This window comes from Hemicordylus capensis, chromosome 4 (assembly GCF_027244095.1).
Source record: "Hemicordylus capensis ecotype Gifberg chromosome 4, rHemCap1.1.pri, whole genome shotgun sequence".
NCBI lineage: Eukaryota > Metazoa > Chordata > Lepidosauria > Squamata > Cordylidae > Hemicordylus > Hemicordylus capensis.
Genome location: NC_069660.1, coordinates 203,155,418 through 203,183,345, shown reverse-complemented (window position 1 = coordinate 203,183,345; position 27,928 = coordinate 203,155,418). Strand labels below are relative to the sequence as shown.

At 45.3% G+C, this 27,928-nt stretch overlaps 1 protein-coding gene and 1 long non-coding RNA gene across 4 annotated transcripts in view; one reads left to right on the top strand and one right to left on the bottom strand.

Annotated features, from left to right (window-relative positions):
• LOC128352964 (uncharacterized) lies at nucleotides 1-27,333 on the top strand. 3 transcript variants are annotated; one of them, XR_008320744.1, is made up of 6 exons: nucleotides 9,569-9,651; nucleotides 11,327-12,250; nucleotides 12,448-12,555; nucleotides 13,120-13,242; nucleotides 19,813-19,931; nucleotides 27,214-27,333. It is a non-coding gene; the product is annotated as an uncharacterized LOC128352964 (long non-coding RNA). The 3 variants fall into 3 exon arrangements; XR_008320745.1 differs by lacking the exons at nucleotides 9,569-9,651; nucleotides 11,327-12,250 and adding an exon at nucleotides 1-181; XR_008320746.1 differs by lacking the exon at nucleotides 11,327-12,250 and having other exon boundaries at nucleotides 9,564-9,651.
• Nucleotides 24,237-27,928, bottom strand: part of TNFRSF11A (TNF receptor superfamily member 11a) — a 42,277-nt gene continuing 38,585 nt past the window's right edge. Inside the window, exon 10 of the mRNA XM_053313552.1 lies at nucleotides 24,237-27,576. Coding sequence (XP_053169527.1) covers nucleotides 27,161-27,576 — 416 coding nt within the window. The 3' untranslated portion in view covers nucleotides 24,237-27,160. The remainder of the gene's footprint in view (nucleotides 27,577-27,928) is intronic.

Here is a 27,928-nt window from a genome sequence, read left to right as displayed (position 1 = left end):
TCTCGCAACTTAAGCCTGGCTATGATCACATTCGCATGTAACGTGAAACCAGAATTGAAGGGGTCAGAGGTTGCCAAACCCGAACATCCGAATGCAGGCCAGCCCCTCCGAGCTCCAGTTTCGCATGGAGAGCGACCTCAAGTTCTGAACTCCTAACTCCAATTTGATCCTTCAGGTTGTTGTGAGTTTCGCCACCCTAATCCAAGGTTTAACATATCTTGTGTTACATCCAAATGCAGAACTGCAGGCTTCATTCCTTGAAACCGGAGTTGAGGGAGGAAGCTCCTACCTCTTTCCAGCTGTGATTGGCTCTGTGGGCTTTTCTTCATGCAAGAAGGAAGCTGCACAGCCAATTCTCCCTCCTCTCTGCAGTTTCGCTGACTGCAGAGAGATTGCTCTATGTTATGTCCTAATTCAGATAGGAGAACATGGTGGGGTGGGGAGCAGAACTGCAGGTCTGTTGGACCCGCAGTTCCATGTTATGTGCAAATACAACCAAAGAGTTATGTACAACCTTAAAGTGTGGTTCAAAAACATTGATCTAATGAAGGTGTCATCTGACTTACTGTGTGTGCAAGTCTCTCACAAAGTGAAAGATCCACTGTGTGTTTGTGAGTCTTTCAAAAGATATGTAAGATCCACTTTCACATAGAGGATTTATAAGTGTAACACTTGTGTTGAGAATAACGTCTTGACCCTATAAGCATGTCCCCCCCCGCCCCATCCATCTGTGAACCTCTGGAGGTTATGGTATAATAATTCAGACAAATGCCAGTAGCACTTTTGTTATCACTTACATAATAATATACTCTTGCAACCAAATTATTGTCTTGAGTTCAGTCATGAATTTTGGCTGTCTGTTCCTTTGTTAGGCTAGTAGTTCAGGAGGCCAGATGAGGTTTCTTAAGATGAGCTAATAGTTGAGGGATCATCCTGGAGTAGCCTTAATGAGAGCGTTCCCTAGACGTTGGAGGAACGAAGCTATCAGAATTGTTTAAGATGGCATTTATCCTCTACCTGACTGTATGGACGGATGTTTGAGTGTGAAAAGCACAAAAGCAGCAGCTTGGGACAGTCAGGCAACTTCTCTGTGAGGTAGAGCGAGAGGCAGAGAGTTCATGCACATGACCTCCTGGCTGCCGCTCTGCTGTGGGGAAGGCAGGAGCTGGCTTGCCTTCCTCACAGATGAGCAGTATCCGTTCTTGCCTTCACCACGCGGTGCGCCCACATGAGTGGTGGCACAACAAAGACAAGAGCTGGGTGGGAGGACTGCCCCTCCACATCCCAGGGTGCCCCACGCCAGGAGTGCAGCAGCTACTTGCATTAGAGCAGCCACTGCGCGTCCCCACAGCTCACTGCCGGAAAGGGCGGTGGGCCAGGCGGAAGCCTTTTGACCCGGCAGAGCTTCAGAGATTGTGTTTTGGAGAGACTGCAGTGGAGAAACTGAGAGAAAGAGCTGGAGTATCTTGGGGTGCAGGGTTGCTCTCTAGGGAACGAGGTTACTGACTTCTGGGCATGCTCTGTTGTTTCAGCTCCATTAATGCTCAGTTTGTATATTTTTAAGTAAACCAACTGTTACAAAGGCACCATAAGCCTCCAGTGATTTCTGCTCCAAAGGAAGTGAGAATCTTCTGGATCTTCTTGCCACTTGAGGAAGTGAGAAACACTTGTAACACTGGCTGACATCCACAAGGAGGCACTGGTGCAGCGAGAGGAGCAAGCTAACAATACTTCCAGACTAACTGCACTGGTGCACTGAGGAGGGGGGGAGGGCGGCAATTTTTGATGGCCCTCCCTTCCCCAGGAAGCCATCAGTACCATAATGAGCAAAATTACTCAAAGCAGTCCCATTAAAATTAAAAGGACAACTTAGACAATGCTCATCATGTCAGCCAGTCTGATAGGCTGCAACAGTCTTGTTTCAAAACTATTATCTTTAAAAGTATTTCACTCATTCTGAAAGAGAAAATGCTGTGTAAGGGATTTTTCCATTTTCTCCCAATATTTCATTTTTTGTACTAAAAAAATCATAGGAAAAAAGCTCCATCAATTAATTAATTAGGGTGTGACCCCCGCCCCCCGATTTTGTTCTCATTTTTCCATTCCTCACATCACGTCTGGCCCACCCATTTACTGAAGGATTCTTTCCTCAGTATCAGATGTTTTTGTCACAAGAGAGTTGGTAACCATATGAATGTGCCAACCAGGCAATCCTATGCACAAGCATTCATGCATACTCACTAGTTTTGTACTGGAGGCACCAGTTCCCCCAAGTGTTTCCAGACCAACTTCTTGGACTGTGGATGGTGCTAACTAGGAAGGGAACAAACTGAAATCCCGTGTGCAGATTGTATGGGCTTAATGGCCGGGTTAACAGTCACAAAGGAGAATGTGAAGGGGCTGTTACAAGTCGAATTCAGCATTATACCACTCATGTGAAGTTCAGCACAGAGACAGGATGAAAAGATGAGCACAATAGGCTCCCATCTTGTCAGGAGGGCAGAAAAGGCAGTGACAAATGCAATTGCACAGAATTACAAAGCTCCTATGAGCCTGCCAAATCATGTACGAGAGACCAGATCTTTTTTGGGAAAGGGAAATTAAATGGGACCCACATCGTGGAAAAGAAACCTTTCCTAAGGCCTCTGTTTAATGGTAGCAGCTCTAATGTATTTTTGTGAAGATGTGCTTTTTGCGGAGACTTGTGGCAGTGTTAGAGTGCTAACAGGAAAACCATTTATAGTCATCCTCATCAAATCCCTCCACATGCCCCCGTGATCTTCTCTCCTCTCTTAACTCCTGGTTGCCATCTCCCCGGCCATTATCCCTCCTCTCCACCATATCATCAGCCTCTCTCTTGTCCAGCTCCTTCCCCACAGCATTCAAACATATAATTGTGTCCCTTATTCTCAAAAAGTCATCCTTTGACCATCCTTCCTCTCCAGCTACTGCCCAGTCTTACGTTTACCCTTTGCCTCTAGTCTGCTGGAACGTACTATGTTTACTTCTACTGCAGCGCTACTCTTGACCCCTCCAGTTGGCTTCAGCCCCTTGCACTGCACTGAAACTGTCCTCAAAACAATTGCAGCAAGCTGACATCATGATAGCTCCCTGCTGTGAAAGTGGCAAGTGGAGGCAGCAAGGAGGGTGGATAAGCAGGCTGGGGAATGCTTGCTGACTGCCGTCTCCACATGACACTTTTGCAGCAGGTGGAGGCCTCAAAAGGTGGCAGTGTGTAGGGTAGGTGGGTGGGCAGTGGGGAATGCCTGACCATCACCAGCACCACCTCCTTCTCCTCTTCCTCCTCCTCCGTCGCTTCTGCCCATCACTTTTCTAACTTTGTACACTGCCTAGAGATGCATATATCAGGTGGTATGGAAATGAGATAGATTAGTTCCGTGAGCCCCCTGATGATCTCTCCCAGCGGTTTCATGTAGATGTTAAAAAGCATTGGAGACAGTATGGAGCCTTGTGGGACCCTACATTTCAGCTCTCACTTTTCAGAGCAATAGTCTCCAAGGGACACCATCTGGAATCTGCCAGAGAGGTAGGAACAGAACCACTGTAAAACAGTGCCACCCAATCCCACCTCCCTCAAGTGACCCAGAAGGACACTATGGTCAATGGTATCCAACGCTGCAAAGAGATCCAAAAGGTCAGCAGAGTCACACTCCCTCTGTCAATAGCCAATGGGAGATAATCCATCAAGCTGACCAAGGCAGTCTGAACGCCATAGCCCAGGCTTTTAATTAGATTTATGGTTTTAATGTTCAATATTGGTTTTAAATTATTTTAACATTAATGGTTTTAATGTTTAAATGATTTTAATTGTAAACTGCCCAGAGATGGATGTTCCCGGCAGTATAAAAATATGTTAAATAAATAAAATAAATAAAATAACCAGCTCCCTGCAGATAAAGCAATTTATATACAATCCTCCTTGTAGAATATAAATCCAATCTGAAACTTTCTTATAGTTTCAGTATGCAAAAATGGGCATAGGACTGCAGCCTTTCTTGTTATCCTGAATACACTTCATATTGTATATATAATTTCTTCTAAGTTCCAAAGGACAAACATAAATAGGGATGTGCAGTTCAATTTGATCTCGAGTCGATTTGGGGGTAGGTTTTTTTTTTGGGGGGGGTTGACCTTGAATCAAATTGCCCTAAAAATAGAGGGCCCAATTTGGTATCAAGGAGAATCAACCCCGATTTGACCCTAATTGATTTGGATAATTCAAGCACCTAATTGATTCAGGTAATTCAAGCACCATTTTTCCGGGGAGAGCTGGTCTACCAGTTGAGGTCAGCGAGTAAACCAGTGGCCCCTCTAATTTTTTCATTTCTGTGCGGAATGAGTTTTGTTCTGGGCGGCAATACCAATGCACTGTGTGCACACATGCATTCAGAATGGGGCCTTCCAAATTCAACCTGAGCGGGATCTAACATTAACTGAGCAGTCATCAGAAAACTTGTGAGCATGCTCACGTCTTGGAGGGAATAGTGGGGTAGACCAATCCTCCGCTCCAGACTTAGTGTGCTTGCATGTCTTGGAGGACTGGTCTACCTGGGTAGACCAGTTCGCCAAGGCGGGCTGACATGCTGTCTGGAGTGGAGGGTTAGTTTACCTTCCGACCCCAACTGGTAGACCAGCTCTCCCTGGAAAAACAGTGCCATTTTGAGGCTAATTTTTCCAGGTCTCTCCAGAAAAATGGACCTTAAAATGGTGCTCGAGGTTGATTTGTTGAGGCAACTGGACAAGCCCACTGTTTTCGACGAATCAATTCAAGTTGTGATTCAATTCGAGCTCAGATCCAATAGCAAATACTGATTCATGCACACCCCTAAAGGTAAGCCAAAAGCAGTGTGTGTGAGACCTAAAAAGCATTCACTTCAGGCAGAATTTGCTTGAAGGTCTAAAAATGAAGCTGATAAACAGCAAAGTTTATGTTGAATAAGTGAGTGTTTATCAATTTCTCAGTTTTATGTGTTGTGTTATATCTAAAAAAAGAGGTACATGTATCATGCTTCAGCTTCGAAATACATGTGCACAAAGCAATCCTGACCCTTGTGTAATGATTACACGATTTTCCTTTCTGCATACTTGTAGGACAATTAGAATGTGTGTACCAGCCCATACTTATAACAGTGGGAGTAGAAGCTTAATTTTGCTTGCCAGAGGAAGCTATTTTTTTCTTTTCTTCAAAAAAAAGAAAGCAAATCCTAAATAATATTTATTATTTAAATACCTACTATAATGGGAAAACTTCTGTAGTGATCGTGTACATGTGGACAAGTGTATGTCTAGTGCCATCTAGAGTATTTTTACATAACAGGATAATCTACACAGAAGAGACAATATGGGAATAAAGGGGCAGTTCTGGTGTAAACTGGGTTTATGGAACCACTGAAAATCCTAGCAATTAAATGAGTATATTCTTTAAAGTGTCCTATTTTCAGCCATTTTAATACTGTCTATAATTTTATTTATTATTGTTGTTGTTGTTGTTTACACAGGCAGACAGGTGTTATTGACTGGTTTGTTTTATCCAGACATTGAGTCCTTCCCAAGGACCTGGGATGGCTGAATTTTATCGTCAGTGTTGTTGCTGTTATAGATTTTGTCACAGAATATAGGCTGTTCCCAGTAAAGTTGTTTTTTGTAATTGGCTAATGGTGATTTCTGTGGCCCCTATGGTGTTGAGGTGCTCTTCAAGTTGTTTTGGAATTGCACATAGGGCACCAATTACTACTGGGATTATTTTGGTCTTTTTCTGCCACAGCATTTCAATTTCAATTTGTAGATCTTTGTATTTGGTGATTTCTTCTATTTCTTTTTCTTCTGCTATCCTCTGGTATTGCTATGTTGATTATTTTAACTTGTTTTTCTTTCTTCTCGACTACAGTTATATCTGGTGTATTGTGTGGCAGGTGTTTGTCTGTTTGTAGTCAAGTCCCATAATATTTTTGCATCTTCATCTTCGAGAACTTTTTCAATTTTATGGTCCCACCAATTTTTGGCTACAGGTAGCTTGTATTTTTTTGCAGATGTCCCAGTGTATCATCCCTGCTACCTTGTCATGCCTTTGTTTGTAGTCAGTTTTTGCAATCTTTTTACAACAGCTGATTAGGTGGTCCATGGTTTCATCTGCTTCTTTACAAAGGTGGCACTTGCTGTTTGTTGTTGATTTTTCATATTTTGCTCTTATTGCATTTGTTCTTAGTGCCTGTTCTTGTGCAGCCAATATTAGACCCTCTGTTTCTTTCTTCAAGTTGCCATTCTTAAGCCATTGCCAGGTCTTGGTGATGTCTGATTTTCCACTTATATTGTAACCACAGGCTTATATTGTAAGCCACAGGCTGATAGTATCCATGCCACGCCGCATTGAGGCAGTAATTGCTGTAAAAGGGGCCCAAACCAAGTACTGAATACATATGCATGCTTATACTTTTCAGAGGTCCGATATTGTTCTATTCTTCAATCCTTGTCTTCTTGGTTCCATGTAATAATCTAATTTTCTGAGGTTGTGGATTTGGGGTTTTCATGAGCTGTACGCCATGATCATCACAATTATAACAAATTAAGGCTTGACTTATCTCGCTTTGCATGTAATGCGTCTGTCTCATATATCAGTTTCACCTTTTAATTGGCATTACTGAAATTAATGGACTTTTGCACGATATTCTAATTTTCCGAGTTTCACCTGTAGTCCGGAAACTTCAGTTGGTTCAGAATGCAGCAGCCAGGTTGGTCTCTGGGTCATCTGGTTTGCATTTGAATGAGAGACTACATGTGAGCACCTTAAAATATTCCCCTTAGGGGATGGGGCCACTCTGGGAAGAGCATTTGCATGCTTACATGCAAAAGGTTCCAAGTTCCCTCCCTGGCATCTTCAGATAAGGCTGAGAGAAATTCCTGCCTGAAGCCTTGGAGAAGCTGCTGCCAGTTTGTGTAGACCAGGCCTGGTCAACTTAGCCCCGCCCCCAGCTGTTTTTGGACTACAACTCCCATAATCCCCAGTCACAGTGGCCAATAGATTATGGGAGTTGTAGGCCAACTTCTGCAGTTGGGCCAAAGTTGAGCAGGCCTGGTATAGACAATACTGAGCTGGATGATCCAATGGTCTGACTCAGTAGAAGGCCGCTTCCTATATTCCCTTGTACATTTGTGAACACTGTACAGGTGAACCCTTTCTCAAATAAAGCCAAAGATACTAGGACATCCTCTTTTCAAAGGCTGCTTCTTTACATCTCATTTGTTCTTGAGCTCTGATGCCTGCAAGGGCAGCTCTTTCATGGAAACAAGGTGAGGTGGTCACCTCAGGTGCCAGATTACTGGGTGCTAGCAGGATGGCAAACTCTCCTCTATTAGAGCAGCTCTTTGGGGCTGTGGAGGAATGAGGCCTCGACCTCTTGGTTTTTGTAAAATAAACCCATGAATTGTAAATGAAATGAGCCGATATTCCCAAGCCTCTTCTTGGACGGCCAGGACACTCGCCTAAGGAAGACTGTGCCCACTGCTTGACAGGGAACGCCGCCTGATTCAACCCCTTGCCAGTGCTAGTTGGAAGGCATGCAACTAGGCACTTGTGCTGTCAGCAGCGGCAAGGATGCCAGGGTGACGCTGCGAGGTGTGTCGCCAAATTAAGGACGTGCCCAGATGCTTGACATCTTCCCCCCTGCTGACTTGTGCCTTTGGTGGACACAGGAAGCATGGCTGGGGGCACTTTGAATGAATTCAAAGTACTTCCAGACATCAGCAGCTCCCCCCGCCGCCACCAAACCAGGAAGGCCCTAATCTAGGGGGTTAAAATAAAAGGACTTACCCTGATGAATTCAGCTGGACAGGGGCTGCAGTAGGCCCTGCAGAGCAGCACTTGCTCACAGCCAGAGGGAGGGCAGAGAGGGGCCAGCAGGGCCGCCCACCCTCCCAGACAAACAAAAAGTTACAAAAATAAATTAAAAGGCCTAATGGCCAAAAAAAAAGAAATTTAAAAATGAAAGAAAGTTTTAATCAGAGGGGGAAATAAGCCTCTCTTTTGTCTCAGGCCCAGTGCAGTTTTTTAAAATAAAAAAATTAAAAACTGCTGCTGCAGGGCCAAGAGGGCCCAGCAGGGCCCAGAGAACCTGGTTGGCTGGCTGGCCGGGCACTGACAGCAAGTACCAGGCACAGCTGTGCTTTAAATATAAAAATTTGAAGCAGCAGCCAGAAAGGGAAAAGAGAAATGAATTTTGAGAAAGAAAGAAAAAAATAGCCCCAGCAGGGCAGAGCCTGGGGCTGGCTAGCTGGGCAGCAGCAGGAGCCAGGCACAGCTCTGCTTTAAAAATCAAAAATACAACCAGCCAGCCAGGGAACAGAAAAATATCAAAATATAATAAAATGATAATAATGCATCCAAATAATCCAAGCAGGGAAACCTCAGTAAAGATCAAAGACTCCACTCAGCAATCAGGCAGCAGCTGTCTTTGATCAAGCCAGGAGCTCTGAGAAGCAATGGTTTTGCAAGCCCAGCAATGTCCTTAAATACAATTTGAATCCCCTTCCCTTGCTGCTGCACCTCCTCGTCTTTCACCAGTGGGGTCACAGTTACCACAGCGACAACTCCGAGTGGTACAATGGCAAGCCACTTGGAGCAGAGGACACAGCTGGCCAATTAGGGCAGTGGCAGTACAGCCAATCGGGAAAATTGACACATCGTGTCACAAAATGGCCATCCCCACTCACCCTGCATAAAATGGCCACTCGAGCCGCCTTCGAGCTGAAACTCAGACCGGCCCCATTCTTGGCCTTGAAGCCAAGCCGGCTTGCACACCTCTACCCATAGGCGACTTCACATCAAAGCAGAAGGCAGAAAAAAACTGCATTATCTCTGACCTAGAGAAGAACAGGAAAGTGATGTCATACTCACATCAGCCAATGGGGATGCGTTTTCAGTCTCTTTCCAGGATTGCAGTTTTCAGCTAACTTTAAAGTACTTTTTAAGGAAAACTAACCAGTAGAGTAATGGGATTTTCCCCAATAGGTTTTGTACAAGTAACAGTTGACAACACAATAAATTATGAAACTTAGAAAAAATCCCCATTGTGCAAGGCTTTTCTTGCAGCTGCAGTGTGCAGCGGCAGCGGGGAAGGAGAAGAATGATTTTTGCTTCTCTCCCTTCCATGGAAAAGCCCTGTTTGTTTGCAGCCCTCACGGACACATATGAATCAATCAAGTGGGTGTGATCTTCAGGAAACAAAAGGTGAACGGCTAGTCAAGACCAGGCGCGTAACAATGATAGGGCAAGGGGAGACAGTTGTCTGGGGGCCCCACTGCCTGGAGGGGCACCCCAGAGGCACCTCATGTGACTCCCCATTGCCCCCTGCCCAGCCCCATAGCCTCTCAGCCACTTGCCCTCTTCGCCGTCTCTCCTGCTTGTTCTGCTGGCCCGCAATCGAAGCAGCAGCCCAGCTGCAAAGAGCTCCTTTTCTCCCGCCTCTCAGCTGATCGGCGGGTGGGCGGGGCTTCCACGGAGGCCTCCGTGTAGGCCACAGTGAAGCCTGAACTCCAGTAGGGCCCAAGCAAGCCAGGAAGGAGGAGGCAGCCAGAGTGTTCTCTGCAGCAGAAGACCCCTTGCTGCCCTGCTTAACCCAGACCAGCATTTGCCAGGTAGAGTGTGAACTCCTTTTTGTGGTTACCTTTCCCGCCCCCCCCCCCATATATAGGGATCTGCTTGCCATAGGGCTTGGATATGGGGGGGGGAGGGACCGAGAAGTCTCTGAATATTTATTTTGAAACAGCTTGGAAAATTTGCTGACTTAAAAAAAACTATCTAAAAAGTCCTATAAGTGGCTTGTTTCATGGCAGAAAATTGCAAAAACTTCTGGAACAGTATTTTATTAATTTTATTTATTCATTCATTTATTTATAAATGCACTTATGTTCAAGTTGTTTTGCAACCCAGAAGGTCTGAGTGAGAACTGTGAAGTATGTGTGGTGCTTTTATTTTATTTTATTTTTCTTGTGTGTGAACTGCTCCCCAATAACTTGCAGGGACTTCAGGGTAAATCTGGCCAACATGTGAATGCAGCACCTCCATTCCAGAGGAGAGGTGTCTTAAAGGGCTTTAAAAGCCTCCTGTGAAAAACCTCCTGCAATCAAACTTGACTGAATTTGTTCAGAATTCTGAGAAAACAAACATAGGTTCACCCTGCATGGTTGAAAGTCTCCTTTGCTAATCTGCAGCGAGGGGCCCATTTTAATAATTCATCTTTCTAGTGTGTTCTAGGCATTAAAAGTAATACAAATGTATAGTACTCAATGTATATCACTATATATTGTGACGTGTGTGTGTGTATATTCAGTGAAATGTATTTGCAGGCAGCATACTTATTTTGGAATATCAGACTTAAATCCTTGGGGGCCTGGGGTGTGCGGAGGCCCTGGACTTTGGGGGGGGGCATTTTAAAATCTTGTCTCTGGGCCCACTCCAACCTTGCTACGCCCCTGGTCAAGACAGAGGTGTGTGTAGGGTATTGGATGGGTGAACTCAAAAGCTTTATCTGAGACTGGGGTCTCTCTTCCTGAGAGAAAGATAGGTTTACTTTTCCGTTAATGATCCTACTTCTGGGTCCTTGCCAGTACATTAACATTGTGATAGGAGACTAGGGATGTGCCATGCTTATCTGGATAGTTGTAAGAGTGATTAGCGAGGCTAATCCTACAGTGTGAAGTGAGTTAGCTATTTCTCTTGTGAAGGCCTCTCTGACCCAGGTCTGCTTGCTAGTTTCCTCCTTTTTTGCACAAGAAGCCATGGGGGGGTGGGGGTTTTCTTCATAAAGTCGTCTGTTATCCTGACCTTGGGCAGTGCAGCCCCATGTCTGCTTGTGCCAAGTGACCAAACTGCATAATTTGCCAAACATGGACATGTGCAGAGCTCACAATCCCGCAAGCTCAGGTAACCAAAAGGTTGCAAGCCTGCAACTCCAAATCACACAGAGGGGTGCCATTTGCAGTCCCAAGCTGTTTCTGTAACACCAGGCTCCCTTCTAGTCAAAAGCTCAGCATTATAGAATGAGGTGAATCAGATCATGGTTGTATTACAAGAACATTGACAGAAGAAAAAGAATGGATTGCTCCCAAAGGCACCATTGCTGTGGAGACTGACAGGTCTATCGTGCACTGCATTGGTGGGTCCCAGAGGCTCTTTGTAGTGTGACAAGCCACAGAACTTTGGATACCCAGGATGAGAGCACAGCAGCACCATATGTGTGTGTTTGTAGATCAAGGAACAAACGATCACTCTGAATTCTGCTTGACCCAGTTTTTGCTTCTCTCCTCCCAGGGGACGGAAGATGATGGTGCAAAGCCAGTGGATCTGTGAAACATCTAGCAAGTCATGAGACTTGACTGGCCATCTGCTGCGCTTGGCTTAGTGGCCACAATTATACAGGCCAGCCTTAGGAGAGAAGCCCTGGGTTTATCCAAAAAGAAGAGGATTTCTTGCCTGAACCCCATTTTACCCATGCACGCACACCCTGTGCCAAGCCTTCTGCTTCTCAAAAACGCTGTTACCCAAAATTACTGAGAGTCTTTTCCAAGTAGTATAACACCGGTGTGAATAAGTCTCCCTTCACATCTCAAAAAGTCTTAGAACCCAGATGTTTGTGATGTCCCTGTTGCCACTTGGAGAAAAGACATGGCCATGTTGTCCCCTTATGTGTGCTCAGTGATTAATTTCAGTTTGGATCCCTGCCTGCAGGATTGCCAACCTTTTTACTGGCCTGGCTCCTATGCCTTTAAAAATGGCTTGACATATAAATATTAAGCAGATGGAGCTTTTGCTGTCATGGAAACGAAGAGATGGGAAAATCTTTACCAGTTTAATTTCTACATGCCAGGTTTCTTCTAAAGACTTAGGAGAAGGATTAGTTAAGAGTCGGTAACTCTGCCTGCTGGTGCCCCATTCCTACCACTGGGGCCTGGGAGTCCCAAAAGACCTGTATAAATTCAAAAAAATGGCAGTTGCTATGCTGGATCCCCAGGCCAGGTATGTTTACCTGGTCACCATGGTGCTGTGATTCCAATGGATTGTGATGGGGCTGGAGGTTCCGCTACTGCCATTGGACTCTCTAGACTCAGCCGTTGGCAGGAGGACTTTCTGGTCTCTCCTGTCCTCGCACCATTTTTTCATCCTATTTGGCTGAACATGGCCTCAAGGAATGCTGAACTTGGAGTGCTGAACATGGCCTCAAGGAAGGAGTTCAGGGTATGTCTTCACCAGTGTGTCCCCAGACAGGTATAGTGGGCAGGCAGGGGTGGGCGGCGGCGGGGGGGGGGGAATAGACTACCCAGGGTTGGATTTTGGTCAGGATGGGGAATTCTAGGATGTGAATCCATCCTGATCTCTTTGGAGTGACCCAGGTGGACACTAACTCACCTAGCCCATCTTCATTTCTGACTCAGATGGATTTCTGCTCTCCTCTCTCCTTTGTCCTCTCTCCTGGGAAAAGGATAACCATTACTTCACGGTGTGGGCATCCTCAAAGAGGAAATTCCTGTGGCTCCCCTCCGGTAAGATATCCTGCTCCCCATAGATTATTAGGATCAATTGTTTATTTTACTGTTTATTTCTAGTTACATATAGTACTGCATGGCTGTACAACTTTGGCCCTCCTGTAATTGTTGGACTACTTGTTGGAAAAAGAGCCCCTGGTGGTGCAGTGGTAAAACTGCCGCCCTGTAACCAGAAGGTTACAAGTTCGATCCTGACCAGGGGCTCAAGGTTGACTCAGCCTTCCATCCTTTCGAGGTCGGTAAAATGAGTACCCAGAATGTTGGGGGCAATATGCTAAATCATTGTAAACCACTTAGAGAGCTTCGGCTATAAAGCGGTATATAAATGTAAGTGCTATTGCTATTTTTATTGCTACATAATCCCTGACTGTTGGCCACTGTGGCTGGAGATAATGAGAGTTGTAGTCCAAAACCAACTGAAGAGTCAACATGGGGAATGGCTGTTCTTAGTTTAAAATAGAGAATTTGTCATTTGAAACAAAAATCAACACAGATATTGCTTGTTTTGACATTTATTACAATTTAAAGTTTTAAAAATGAAACACCATATTATCATTTCAGCTGTGGTAGCTGTACGAGAGTTCAAGGGTGCAGCCACCACCACCCCACAACCATTTTCCTTGATCGTATGACCCATGACATTCTGCAATTACAGCAGTGGCCGCTGGTGGTTCCTTGGATGGGGTATGTGTGTGAGTGCTAGGCAGGGCAGGCAATGGCAGGGCAGAGCAGAAGCCACAGGTAGTGAGAGGTGGAGTGAATTGTGGGCAGCTGTGGAGGTGGAGCCAGGACTAGGCGGGTGCCTTAGTAATAATTGGTAAAGTATAGATTTGTAGCTAACGAGTGGGATCAAAATGCAAGCACACAAATTTCAATAGCTCATCAGCAGAGATACAGAGAAATATGGAAAACACCAGTTGATTTATAGTTTATAGACAGGACTACAGTAGTGTGTAGATTTGTATCTAACACAGCAGAATCGAAACATAAGCACACACACAAACACAGAGGAAAAGAACTGTACAAGCCACAAGTAAAGCACAAACTAGCTACAAAATACTTCTTCGGTGGAGAGTAAATGCATTCTGAAGTCAACAGGGCAGCTCTGTCTGCCTGATTATTTTAAAAATGAATACTAATAATAATAAGTAACAAGAAAGAACTGAGCCAGAGTAGTACAGTGGTTAATGCGCTGGCCTTGACTGTGGAAATCCAAGTTCAAATCCACATTCAGCTATGAAACTCCGTGGGTGACTCTGGGACAGTCATTTATCTTTCAGCATGACCTTCCTCATAGGGCTGTTGGGAAGATAAATATAACCATGTGCACCACTCTGGGCTTCTTGGAGGAAGCACAGGCTATACACGTAAAAGTAAATAAATCTACATAAGCCACAAGTAAAGCAGAGGCCAGTTACAAAAGTTATGGTTATAGCTCAGAATACTTAATCTCCAGTTAAAAGGGCAGCTCTGCCTGCCTATTTCAAAAATGCATACATAAATAATAGAAAAATCATAGTTTATTTCAATTAAGCTTGCTGCAGCTATGAACCATCTCCTGTAATTTAGAGGACACTATGGGAAGCAAAGATGCATGGAGGCACCCTCTCTCTACTCCATGCCTGCTGAACAGCTGGGTGCCACTCTCTGCTCACCTTGAGTGCCCACCACTTAGCTGGGTCTCCATCCTAGCAAGCAACAAAAGTTTTTGTAGAGATCACTTCCTGAATCCTTGCCCAATGAACCATAACTGCTAGTGGACTCAGTGTTACAGATACTGGCCACAATCCAGAGAAAAACATAGTGCCTAGCAAATGGATTTTTAACAGAATTCATTCCAACAGAATCCCTTCCTTCTCTACATACACCACACACTCACATGGAAAGACTCTTCTGCAATTATTTGAATAGCAGTTGGGACTCAGAAATCCATGCATATGCCCTAAAATAACTCTCTAGCTTCTTATGCCAGTTTCTAACCTAATTCGTCCAGTCTTACAGTTTGCTGTCCCTTCCAGTATTTTATGCCATGCCATTTGGGGAATGGGCCATAATGCTTTGCATACAGATCAGATCAGAGAGCAAGGAAGAGAAAGCAGAGGTTTTTTTCCACCCCTCCAAACCAACTCAAAGAAGCCAGGAAAAGATCAGACTTACCAGTCAGACTAGCCCACCTGCTCTCTAACCAACATGGTGATGACTGGACTCTTCAGTAGCTAAAAGAAAAAGACACCCCCACCCTCTAGGCACCCTTGATTGATTGCCTGATGAGTCAATCAGCCTACTGGGACCTGCAATCAATACAGCTGATTGACTCCTCTGATTGGTTTATAGGGCAGTCCTAGAACTGCCCACTTTACAAAAACCAAAAGTGAGCATACTTATTGGCTCCTGCCTTATATTAATCTACATATTTTTAAGGATCTGGGGCTTTTCATTTGACCTGTGCTACCGTTGCCCACCTCACAACTCTTAAAATAGCAGCAGGCTGCAGACAAGAGCATCAGGGAACAACAGAGGGAGGCCAGTAGGGACACAAAGTGGAAGCAGAGACAACATGGCTGACTGGGAAATTTAAAGTGAGTGCTGCCCACTTTGCCCTCTGTGTTACAGTACATTGTTGTCAGAAAAGGACATCTGCCAGGGCAGATTTTTTAAAAAACATAAATGCAGCTAGATGGAGGTGCCTTGAGGATCATGTCAGTAGAATGGCCACAGGATGTGCATAAGGAATTAAGAACAGCCCTGCTGGATCAGGCCCAAGGCCCATCTAGTCCAGAGTCCTGTTTCACTCAGTGGCCCACCAGGTGCTGAGGGCATGCCCTCTCTCCTGCTGCTACTCCCCTGCAACTGGTATTCAGAGGCATCCTGCCTCCGAGGCTGGAGGTGGCCTACAGCCCTCAGACTAGTAGCTGTTGATAGACATCTCCTTCATGTGCAAAAAAGTACAGGTGAAACTCGGAAAATTAGAATATCGTGCAAAAGTCCATTAATTTCAGTAATGCAAATTAAAAGGTGAAACTGATATATGAGACAGACGCATTACATGCAAAGCAAGATAAGTCAAGCCTTAATTTGTTATAATTGTGATGATCATGGTGTACAGCTCATGAAAACCCCAAATCCACAATCCCAGAAAATTAGAATATTACATGGAACCAAGAAGACAAGGATTGTAGAATAGAACAATATCGGACCTCTGAAAAGTATACAGTGTACTGTGCTTGATTGGCCAGCAAACTCGCCTGACCTGACCCCATAGAGAATCTATGGGGCATTGCCAAGAGAAGGATGAGAGACATGAGACCAAACAATGCAGAAGAGCTGAAGGCCGCTAATGAAGCATCCTGGTCTTCCATAATACCTCATCAGTGCCACAGGCTGATAGCATCCATGCCACACCGCATTGAGGCAGTAATTGCTGCAAAAGGGGCCCAAACCAAGTACTGAATACATATGCATGCTTATACTTTTCAGAGGTCCGATATTGTTCTATTCTACAATCCTTGTCTTCTTGGTATACCATGTCAACCAGATCCCTTTATCCTCACACACCTGTTGACACTCTTGAAGAACATTAAGGCAAGCTACAATTAAGGCAAAGATGCTGTATTTCTTTTATATATATAGGGAAAGAAAACCCAGAAAAAGTAAAAGCAAAATATCAATTACAAAATAAAGAGAATGAAGATAGATGATAAATGAGCTGAAAGAAAGGAAAGAAAAAGAAAGAAAGAAAGAAAGATGAAAATAAAACTCTTTTGCAGGCTGGAACAGAATCCAGCTTCTGATTTCTCCAAAGCATTTCTTTTTTCTTTCTTCTTCATCCAATCTAAACTTGACTCCTCTACAGGCATCACATTCACATCCCTAGAGATGTTCAAGATCTGCCTCAGGCAACTGCCTTTCAAAAGTTAATAGTTCATCCCTCAATGAATGATAGCTTCAGCAATGTATTTTTAGGGGTGTGCATGGAACCAGTTTCCGCAGTTCGGTTCAAATTCAAACTGGGCTACGGGTTCGAGAACTGTTATTCAATCGATTGCTGGTCTGGTTTGAGTTTGAACCAGTTTGAACTTGAACCACCCCATTATTGCCCATGGGGAGTGCCTAGGGACACCAAAACAGGTGCTGCCTACCAACCAACCAACAAAACCATTGGATAGTCGGGTGATTTTTAATGAATTTTTGGACTTTTCCTGGGTCATTAGGTCAACCCTAAGTTAGGATGGGACGAAATGCAAGACTTCACTGCAAATTACAAATGCACACATGTAAGAGCCCTATTGCGAAGCAGCACTGAAATGATTTGGGAAGAATCATTTCAGAACTAAGAAGAAGAAGAACTAAGTGTGCAGAATATTGGGGGGAGTGGTATTTCCAGCAAAGAGATGGGGGTATTTCCAGCAAATATCTTAAGTGTATCTTGAACTCAGAGGTATTTATTTTAGGCACGGGTTATCCCTTCACATCTAAGCTCCTAGTCCCAAACAACACTGGGTTGAGTCTCACTCTAAAGTCCAAATTGTCCCTTCCATTTGAAAGTGTGATCTAACCCTACTCTCTGGGAATAGGACAGAAGAGGACCACTGGATTCAGTAGATTTGGTTTCTCTCAAGGCCAATCTGTAGGCTAGCAGACAATGCAGCATTTCTTTCTTTCTTTCTTTTTTTTTTTTTGAACAATGAAAATGGAGATGATTGGGTCCCATTCATAATCTTTTCCATTCATCCAGGAAAAAAATGCATCCTGGAACTGATGGCAATAAATGGCACGGAATGGAGCATGTTTTAAATATAGTTTTAATTATTGCTTTTCTTATGGTTTCTTATGGCATCAAGGATGGAGGCACATTGTAAGTCATATGATGAAACAAAATGGCCTCAGGGTCAGGGAGCTACAGTTCAGACTGAACTGCTAAAGTAAGAGAGCAGAGCTGGTCTTGTGGTTGCAAGCATGATTTGTCCCCATAGCTAAGCAGGGTCTGCCCTGGCTGCATATGAATGGGAGACTTGATGTGTGAGCACTGTAAGATGTTCCCCTCAGGGGATGAAGCCGCTCTGGGAAGAGCAGAAGGTTCCAAGTTCCCTCCCTGGCTTCTCCAAGGTAGAGCTGAGAGAGATTCCTGCCTGCAACCTTGGAGAAGCCGCTGCCAGTCTGTGAAGACAATACTGAGCTAGATAGACCAATGGTCTGACTCAGTATATCGCAGTTTCCTGTGTTCCTAAGAGTACACTCTTCCTTTTTTGTAATAAAAGGAAAACAAAAATGAATAAAAATAAAACCTAAAAGAAAAAGAACACAAAAATAAATTAAGCTAATGAGAAATGAGCTGAATGACAAAGAAAAATAAATAGAACAAGAAAAATCCAATGTCATGGCGGGAGGGTGGAAATGCAGGCCTTTACACAGTAGTTCAAACTGGTCATTAGTTAAAGCATTAAACAGACTGGAAGAGTTTGCTTTAAGTCACAAAACAGCTACAGGCGGAAGAGGGGGGCAATTCTATGTGTGAGAAGAGTATATGCAGTAGTTGGGGTTAGCACTTGCACTTGCCCACTTTGTACCTTTCCTGCCAAATATCGCCTCCAAAGCATTAATGTTGAAATGGTCACAATTGCAGTGCTGAATCAGCCTCTCCTATGGTAGAGATGTGTACAAAATGGATTTAACGTTCCATTCTGAATTCAGCAGGGAACACTAAAGCAGTAGAACATTCCGTTGGAACTACCGGTCGAGCCAGTTGTTCCAACAGAATGATCCTGTTCCTACTTGGAATGTTCTGAGTGCCATTTTGGAATCCAAAATGGTGCTTTTCTGGCCTCTGCACATGCACAGCAGCCATTTGCATGGTGGTACTGGCCACACAAATGGCTGCCATGCACAGAGGCCAGAACACTACCATTTTGGAGTCCAAAATGGTGCTCAGAACGTTCCAAATAGGAACAGATTGTTTATTTCCAAGCGCTGTACAGGCCCTTCATTTGAAGGGTGTTGTGTTCCAAGCTCAGAAAACACAAAATGGCCCATTTTGAGGCAGAACATTCCGAGTGCAGTAAGTTTTGCAGATCTCTATCCTGTGGCTGGGACACAAAATATTTTGGTCCAATTCCCAGGCATTTCTGCCTTCTGCAGCCATTTTTCTTCTCTCTCTCTCTCTCTCTCATTCCCAGGGGCTGAGACTCCACATGCCAGCATCGAGGAGGAGGGGTGGGAAAGTCAATATACAACCACTACACCAGCTGCTTTTCTCAACTGAAGGGCAACTCCAGGGATCAGAGAACTGGATCACCTTCCCTGGGAGCCTGGGGGGCAAAGTTGGGGGCTTCTTAGTTTAGCCAAAAGATGCCCTCTTAAAACATTAGCATTTTTTAAAAGTCTGAGCACTATGGAGCAGTTTTTCTGCCCCCTCACATAACTAGGACTGGTGTTCAACCCAAGCAGTTGGTTGGCATTAGGTGCAGGACAGAGAAAAGGAAATGCCACCTGCCCGCTGCCACACCCACCCTAAGTAAACCTATGGAATTCACTGCCACAAGATGTCATGATGGCCACCAGCTTCAACATATTAAATGTATGTCCTATAAGACATATTCATGGAAGACAGGCTATTTGAAGCCATGATAGCCATGGAACCTCCATATTTCTGGATGCAGTTAGATGCTGGGAAAGAGGATTTTCTTCATGTCCAGCTTGTGGATTTCCTGAAAGCATCTGGCTGTCCACGTTGGGGTTTGTGATTATTTAGCAGAACACCAAGGAAGCTTCAACTCCAGTGACAAAGTGCAGAGTTTAGTTGTTGCAGCTATTTAGAGTAACACACATGGAGATCACTGTAGAGTTTCAATTAAATTGATTTATTGGTGAAGTACATTTGAGATAGGAAAGACCTATCCTATCTATCAGCTACATAATTAATAGGTAGGGAGAGAGAGAGAGATGTTTCCACCTTCTCTCTAGGAGAAAAGGAAGAGGGCAGACTGATTAAAGGAAGTACCTGAGGAGTCAAAGCAGGGGTCATAGAGTAGAGGAAAGCAGGGACAGATAAGGAGACCCTCACTAGCTACTTCTGCTCGCTATGCCCCTAGTGGTCATTAGGATAGTTGGTGCAAAATGTCGATGCTCTGGAACTCCATCTCCCAACAGTCCACTGTTGGAAACAGGGTGCTGGGCTTCCCATCTCTTTTATCTGATCCATCGGGCTCATTGTATGCATTGATGTTCTTATGCCATGTCTCATCTTTCTCCTCTCAGAGTCCAGAAGCCACAAAGATGGCTTGTCAACAGGCTGCTGAACACCTGCACATTGGGAAAGTCATCGTCTGCAGAAGTCAGGAATGAACATCCATTTCTTCACATGGATAGGCCGTGGGGTGTGTGTGTGTCCCATGTTCCCCAGCAGTAGACAGAATGTGAAACAAATCTAGTCTTAGATGCTGCAGGTTGGGAGAGATTTTGGTTTGTGGGGTGGGAGGAAATTTAGGGCTCCACTAGAGACGCATGGAAGAGCCCCACTGTGGAGCAACATTGGAAGGATCATCTGGTGCTGAATAGTGCTAAGAGGCAAATGGTGTTTACTGCTTCCTCACACCTCCACATTCCCTTTCCAACTTGACCTCGCTACAGAGCTGCAGATCAACTATTTCCACCTTAGTCATTGAAATTGAAACTCACAAATTGCTGCTTGTGAAGGAAGCCCCCACTGGAGTTTAGGCAACTTCACTCACTTGCCCCTACTCCAGTGAATTATCTGGTAGTCGCTGCCACCATTCTGTTTCCAAAGAGAACCCAGTCTGGGTCTGATCCCCTCTATCTTTACAGAGGGGGAGCCAGGGTAAGTCCCTTTTAAGTAGCTCCTGTTCCTGTTCAGGTAAGTTTCCTTTTTAAAGTTGCTCAACCAAGTGGTCAGCTCGTGGGGAGCAGCAACTCCAGAGTCTCTGAACACGAACACACACACACACACACACAAACACGAGGCAAGATTGTTCTCTCAAAAAATCACTTTATTAATCTGCAGGAACCAAGATGGGTAGGGGGGTAGATAAATGTTAGTAAAATAAGGCAAAAGTCTTTATCATAACACATTCTAAAGTCTAAGCAGAGCACTTCCAAATCTTGCTGACAGGTGGTCCAGCAAATAGATGGAAAGTAGCTGACACCCCAACAAAGGTAACACACAACCTTTTAAAAGAGTTTCTCAGGTAAAGCACCAGGAAGGGCACTGCGCGCCTTCCACCAATCCGAGGTAGGCCATGTGAGCTTAGGTTGACAGCTCCTCAGCCAATGAGGGTAAGATGCCCTGATGGGTAAAAGTGAATTTGGGACTGCTTTCTCTCCATAGTTCAAAGAGTTTTGCAGTTACCATCCCCATAGGGAAGTTGGGGTTCAAAGTGTTCATTTCTCCTGTGCTAGACTGGATTAGGGAATTGGTGAAGAGCAGGGCGGGCAGATGCTGCAGACATGGTGCTCTCGCTTTCAGGATAACAGAGGATGACTCCCATCATGCACATGGTTCCTCGACACTACTCCACTAACTTTCTCTTCCTTACCTATGGTGACACGAAACCAGCCAAACAAAGCCGACACACCTCTGCACAATCCATTTCCATAGGGATAGCAGCCACTGTTAAGCTCAGATACATACTTGGTGCACTCCAGTCACCTTTGTGAAACACTATGCACTGGACGCTAGAGTGTGCCAAGACACAGCTTTTGGCCGGGCAGGTCTCCATTCCATCTTCTCCTGATGAGCATGACATTGATCACCTGTGTCCTCTACCAGGTAAGCTGGCTTGGCATGCACTCATTTTGTATGAGGTACAGTGACCACTACAAAGAACGGCCGGTTGCTTACATGTAATGGTAGTTCTTCTGGTGGTCAACTGTACCATGTGTCTGTCTGTCTGTCTGACAGACACACACCCTCCCCATGGCAGGTGGGTGATGCAATATTTGCAAGGCAGACTCCTAAACTGAAAGGGAGAGATAGCCTCTCTCTCATGTAGCCTGAGGGGAGGGGCTACTGCCCAAATGTGTCAGAGCTTGGAATGTTCCTGATTGGGCTACTGCAGGTGTGAAGCCCCATTTGGCATGCAGGTACAGTTCACCACCATAAGAACTACCATTACAGGTAAGTGACCTGCTGTTTCTCCTCACACCCCCTCAACACTTACAGCATGCCGGAGCTGCTTCATAAGATCTCAAAGCATCTGGTAAGCATATCCCATATAATATAAGCCATATCCCATAAGCATATAGCTCTGACTCAAGGCCTCTTGGGTGGCACACTTTATTCACTCAAGATTTGTCTTCGCTTGTTATCCCATATTTGGCAGCTCAGCTCCAGAAATGCTGTGGAGATGGAGGCCTACAGCATCCCTGCAGTGATGGCACATTGCATAGCCAAGTGGGCATGGAGGGGGAGGGGAGAAACATTTTCACTCATCCAGGGGTGTTGCTAGGGGAGAGGAGGCCCGTGTTCACTCTTCTCCCCAATGGCCCCTCAGAGTAAGGGAGATAATGAGACTAGGGAGGGGGGGAGCTGGGGGCCTGGGTTCTTTGAACCCATCAGCTCAATTATAGCTACACACCTGCACTCATCTCTGCCTTCAGGAATCTGTTCTTGTGGGGCAACCGGCCCTCATTGACAAATTCCTACAGGTGGAAAGGAGCGGGAGGGGAAGGAAGCAAAAATCAATCCCCCCCCCCTCTATGCCCACTTAGCTATGCAATAAGCCCTTGCTTCAGGGATGCTGGGTTACTCTCTGTGGATCCGCAGATGACCTCTTGTGCATTATGCCCCCCATGGTATTCACACATAGCTTCCCCGAGGAAGTGCTTGACAGCCCCATCCCCACCGTAATGTGGGCAAAACCTCCACTGCCGGTCTTTGCGGCTGCATCATTTGTTGACAGAGACAGATGCTACAGCCATAGAGAGATCATTCCCATGATGTGGAATGCTAGGGTGCTACAGCGCTCTGCTCATGGGAAGGATTTGTCTATCAAGCAGCAATGATACAGGAAGATGCTAAAAGGCACCATCGCATACTGCATGGGAGGAGGCAATGGTCAACCCCTCCTGCATTCTACCAAAGACAACCACAGGGATCTGTGGGTGCCAGGAGTTGACACCGACTCAATGGCACATGTTACCTTACAGTGGTGTGTGCATGGTCTCCCACTCGCTTGCTGTTCTCTAGGACTGCAAACATTTTTATCCTGTTTTTCAACCGAAGGTTTCAGAGTGGTTTTCAAAGAATAAGATGCTCCCCTGTCCCCAAAGGGCTCACAATCTAAAAAGAAACACCAGGTAACACTAGCATCAGCCACTGAAGGGCTGCTATGCCGGGATTGGATAGGGCCAGTTACTCTCCCATGATAGATGGTAAAAAGGTGCCTTTTGGCTCATTTAGCAAGGGTAACTGCTAACTGAGTAAAGTTACTTAACTAACTGCTAACCTCTCACCAAAACTGCATGAAGGAAGCAAGCGGCATTGGCGGGGCCCACCAGTGCTCTTGCTTCACGTGACTCTGGACCTGCCACTGAAGCAGATCCTCCCGTCTCTGGCTTCTGCACTGAATGGATGGTTAGCAGGATGCGGGAAGGGGAAGGAGACAAAGGAAGAGAAGCTGCTCACGAGAGCAAAGTGTTCTCAGCAAATAAAATATTCCAGCTGCACTCCAGAACTTCAGACACCACAACAAATGCAACAAAAAGAAAAAAGGGGGGAACAAGTTGCTTGGTCCCCAAATTTGTCTCTTTTCTTCCTAATGGGGAAAAAAAGTTATTTGATCCCTAAAACAGTCACATGTCCTCTATAAGAGTCCCTAGTTGATCACTCTGTGTTGAACTACAACTCCCATCATTCCCAGCCACAATTTTTTACAGCTGTGGATGATGGGAGTTGTAATTCAGTAACATCTGGAGAGCCACATGCTGCCTACCACTGCTCTAGAGAGTGTCTCCTGTACTCTGCACCCTTTTCCGCAGCGTACTGGAGACCCCCTTTCATCATTCTGTTTTCCATTTTCTTCCCCTTTTATTAGCCTGGAAGTGGTGCATGAGAGAGTGACGGCAGGGAGGAGACTGCTGTGCACTGATCTAGGCGGCGGCAGGCACCTGACCTGTTCCAAGTCCCTCCCTAGTATCAGATGTCTTAAACATCAACAGTTGGCAACAGGCCTAGGACGGTGCAGAGTTGGGGAAGTTTTAGCGATGGGGTTCTTAACGAGACAGGAGGGTTTTAGAAATTTTACATGAAACCGTGTAGAAGACCTCTAGAATATTCCCCAGATGAACTGAGCAGATGCAATCTCCCTGGAAAGAAAACAGTGTTCTAATCTCCTGTTCTTAAAACATGTGAACAGTACAGAAGGCAATTCTGCACACACACCCTGCAAAAATCACCTGATGCTGCTTGCTCATGATCACATGAATGTCACTGGAGAGATGAATGGAAGGGATGCAGGCAGGCAAAACCAATAGGCAGCTTGCTTTTGGTGGTTAAGTGCAAAGAAATGAGTCGGCTGAGAAGGAGAAGGCCAGCAGAGGGCAGCGTGATTAATCTTGTGAGCATTCTGACAGATTATGGCCTACAGTGGAAGATTTTCCTTTCCACAGCCAACCACCACAGCAAGGCAATCAGGCTTGGGCAGAAAATTAATCTCTGGCACTCATTTGTATCACACTGAAGAAATGACTCATCTTTATTTTTTGTCAGATTCCAGCGGGACAATATATGCATATCATTTTCAGGATTCTTTTAAGTTTTAGTAATATTATATCAGTAAGTATCTTTATCCCATTTTTTAAATGATATAAATACCACTCCCTAGTTCTGTCCTCACAACCACCACCACAAACTACAAGCAGTATGTAAAGTTGATATAATATTAGGAAACTCATTTTATGCATTTCAGCTAACCCCACCCCCCACCTTTTAGAAAGAGTGTTTGCAGAATGCGTACACGAGGTGGAACTGCACGCTTGATCTGCAGCTTACAGGGCACACAGCATGATGTCTCTGTAACGCTCCGCCTTGAGGTTGCTGCTACTGTTAAGTAAGCCCCAACACTGTTCAGAAGCGGTTGTTGCATAAGCAGCACTACCACAGTTTTCCTCATTGTGGCAAATGGGGAAAAACTGGTAGTGCTGCTTGCACAACAGCTGAACAGTGTTGAGGCTTGCTTAAGAGTCTGCAGCAGCCCCAGGGTGGAACATTATGGAGACACAGGGACATAGGAAGCTGCCATATACCAAGCCAGACCTTTGGTCCATCTAGCTCAGTACTGTCTACACAGACTGGCAGCGGCGTCTCCAAGGTTGCAGGGCAGGAGTCTCTCAGCCCTATCTGGAGATGCCAGGGAGGGAACTTGGAACCTTCTGCATGCAAGCACGCAGGTGCTCTTCCCAGAGCAGCCCCACCCCCTTAGGGATCTTACTGTGCTCACACATGTAGTTTTCCACACATATGCAAACCAAGGTGGACCCTACTTAGCAAAGGGGGCAATTCATGCTTGCTACAAGACCAGCTCTCCTCCATCATGCTGAATACCCTGGGAGCCTGTGTATTTAAACTCTAGATTAACTAAAGTGTTCTCACAAATACTAACGAAGACGGAATTTGCCAGTGAGCTCTGTGTGATGGGAAAGCGAAGAAAAACCCACCCCGCCACATCAGGCAGGTGGAGCAAGCCTGGCCTGTAACCATGCTTCTCCATTTTTTAAAAACCCTCTCTGCACGTAGAAAACTAGGATGCCAGTGGGGAGGTTGTACTAGAAGTCTGCTCTCTAACATGCTAGTTTTCTATGTGGAATAAACTTTCCTTGTACAGGGAAGTATCCAGTCCTCTCGAGTGGAGCCACCAACGTGAGAACGGTTTCAAAGAACCTGGACCGCCAATGAAAAAGGCTGCTGAAAGCCCCCGTGCATGTGATGTCACGCACATGGGGGTGTGGCTCCGACTCCAGAGAGCCCCGAGCAAGCTTCCCCCCCCGCCCACGATAGCCCAAGCGAGCTCTCCCCCTATCCATTTCAGGCAGCGCTTGAGGCCTGGCAGCCTTGATTTCCCTTTCTTTCCCTCCAGCAAGGGAAATAAATGCTGTTAGGCAGCAAGCACTGCCCGAAATGGATGGGGTCCCCCCGCTTGCTCAGGCTATCCTGAAACTGGCACATACCCCCTTTGCGTGTGATCTCTTAACCTTAAGGTGCTCCGTGCTCCCTTAACCTTGTTTTACCAATCGTCTGTCAGCCCCGGCTGTAAACAGCCATGGCTAGCAGGCTTGGGGAGGGGAATCCCCATAATGCACCGTGTACACTCGCGCAATGCATTACTGGAGCTCGGTGGAGGGCAGGGTGATGCATGCCAACCCTCAGAGCAGCTGGCAGCAGCCGGTGACTGGGCAGACATTCCTGCTCGCCGTGGACCTGCTCGTCTGCGGGAGAGGTGAGCTTTTGTGAGGTTTCCTCCCCTCGACCCGTCGGAGCCATTTCTCTGCTTGTGAGAAAGGGCTCTATATGTATAATGCTTCCTCAACTGTCTTTCTCAAGATTCCTTGCCTGCATGCCTTGAGGGAAAATGCTGGTTAACAATCACAAGCTGCTTTCATACCATTAACAAGGATTTGATTTCTGGTGGCTTGTACCATGTGCTGATCACACCGTCTGTTCTTAAATATTTAATTCAGAATTACAGACTGTGCACTCACTAAGTTGTGGTCAAAGAATTCTTCTCCAGAATCAAGCTCTGGGGAAACCAGTTCTGGAAGTTTGCAGCAGAAGCCAGCAGTGTACAGTTGCTGATTGGCTGGTACCTGTGTTGACACAAACCCAGCAACCCCCCCATTCCTCAGAGCAGTTTTACAACTCTTTTAAAACAGATTTTCCTTTTTTTAAAAAAAACGAACAAGCTAATATAGGGACGTTTAAATGATAATACGAACAGGTGGCAATCTAAGAGACGTGGGGGTGGGAGGCAGGCATACAACCCTCTTGGACCATATAGACTAGTGAGATGTAAGATCGACAACTGAATCAATGCTTCAGTCACCAATATGTACACCTGCCTTTTTCATATTGAAGATGTGAGGAAACAAGGCTTACCTCATGGGAGGGAAAACATGCAATAACACCTGTTTTGAAGTTTTGTTAGTATACGGAGTCTCGCACATAACAAAATGCAAAGTTTTTATGCATTTTGCATGAGCGCTCTAACCTTATGAACTAGAGTCTTTAGCAGCTTGTACAAGATGCTTAGGAGCTTAGCCCCTCCCTGCATTTGAGATATTTGCATAGATAGCAAGGCATCTTGTATAATGCCTGAATACCCAAGTACTCAGCTTATTCCTGGAAGGCTGTGAGAGATGTCCTGTATAGCACCATAGCATTCAACAGTGTCCCTTTTACTTTCATAGAGCTTCAGAGAGGTACCAAGAGCAGCAAAGATCTCCCTTCTAATCCATCAGCCACCAGAGTCTGGCTTTTCAACAGTCAATAGGTTTTAGCTATTTAGTGCTATCCAGGTGCAGTTTTCCAGACTACATTCAGTGATGAGATCCTTTTGAGTAAAGGCCAGAGATCAGCAAATGGGCATTAATTTCTTCAGTGCAATGTTTTATCTATAAACCACCCTGGTTTCCCCTCTTCCTGTATAGGTTGTGAAGCCTCATTACAGAAATGCTTCCTGTCCTGAAAGTCTTGATTCTCTTCTTGAACTACAGGCCCAGAAGTCCTCTTGTACTCTCCCGCAGTGCTCAGATCTTCTTCGTTTCTGGCACTGTGATATGAATTAATTTCAGCACATTTTTCCTTATACTGGTGAGTATTGCCTACAAATGTCTCACAACGGTTCAAATTTTCCTCTTGCACTGGACTGCCCAGGTTATCATCAGTTGCTCCAGAAGATGTTGAACCCTCTTGGGAGTTCTGACTAACGTAGACAACAATGATTTCACCCTTAAAATTCATGACTTGTCCACTGGAAATGAATGTAGAGTTGCCGTATCCAGACACATTTCCTAAAGGGTGTTGGGACAGAGGGAAGAATCATAGTTGTAGTTTATATATATATGCATTGTATGAAATGGCTTAAATAAAAGATGGTTGCATCCAATCAATCAAGAGGATACCAGTAATAGGAGCAAACATAATTTGTTATCTTTATCCACTGAAATTCAAGCTAAAATACACTCTTCATCAAGGTGCACTGAGTTGCTGGAAAACTTCCCATTTAGACGGTAACTGCTAGCTCCTACAGATCAACAGTAGCAGTATTGGCAGCTGGTAATGATGGAGTAGCTTAAATTGCACTGGGATAAGCAATGAGTTACCACCTTAAGTGGTGCAGCGGGGAAATGCTTGGCTAACAAG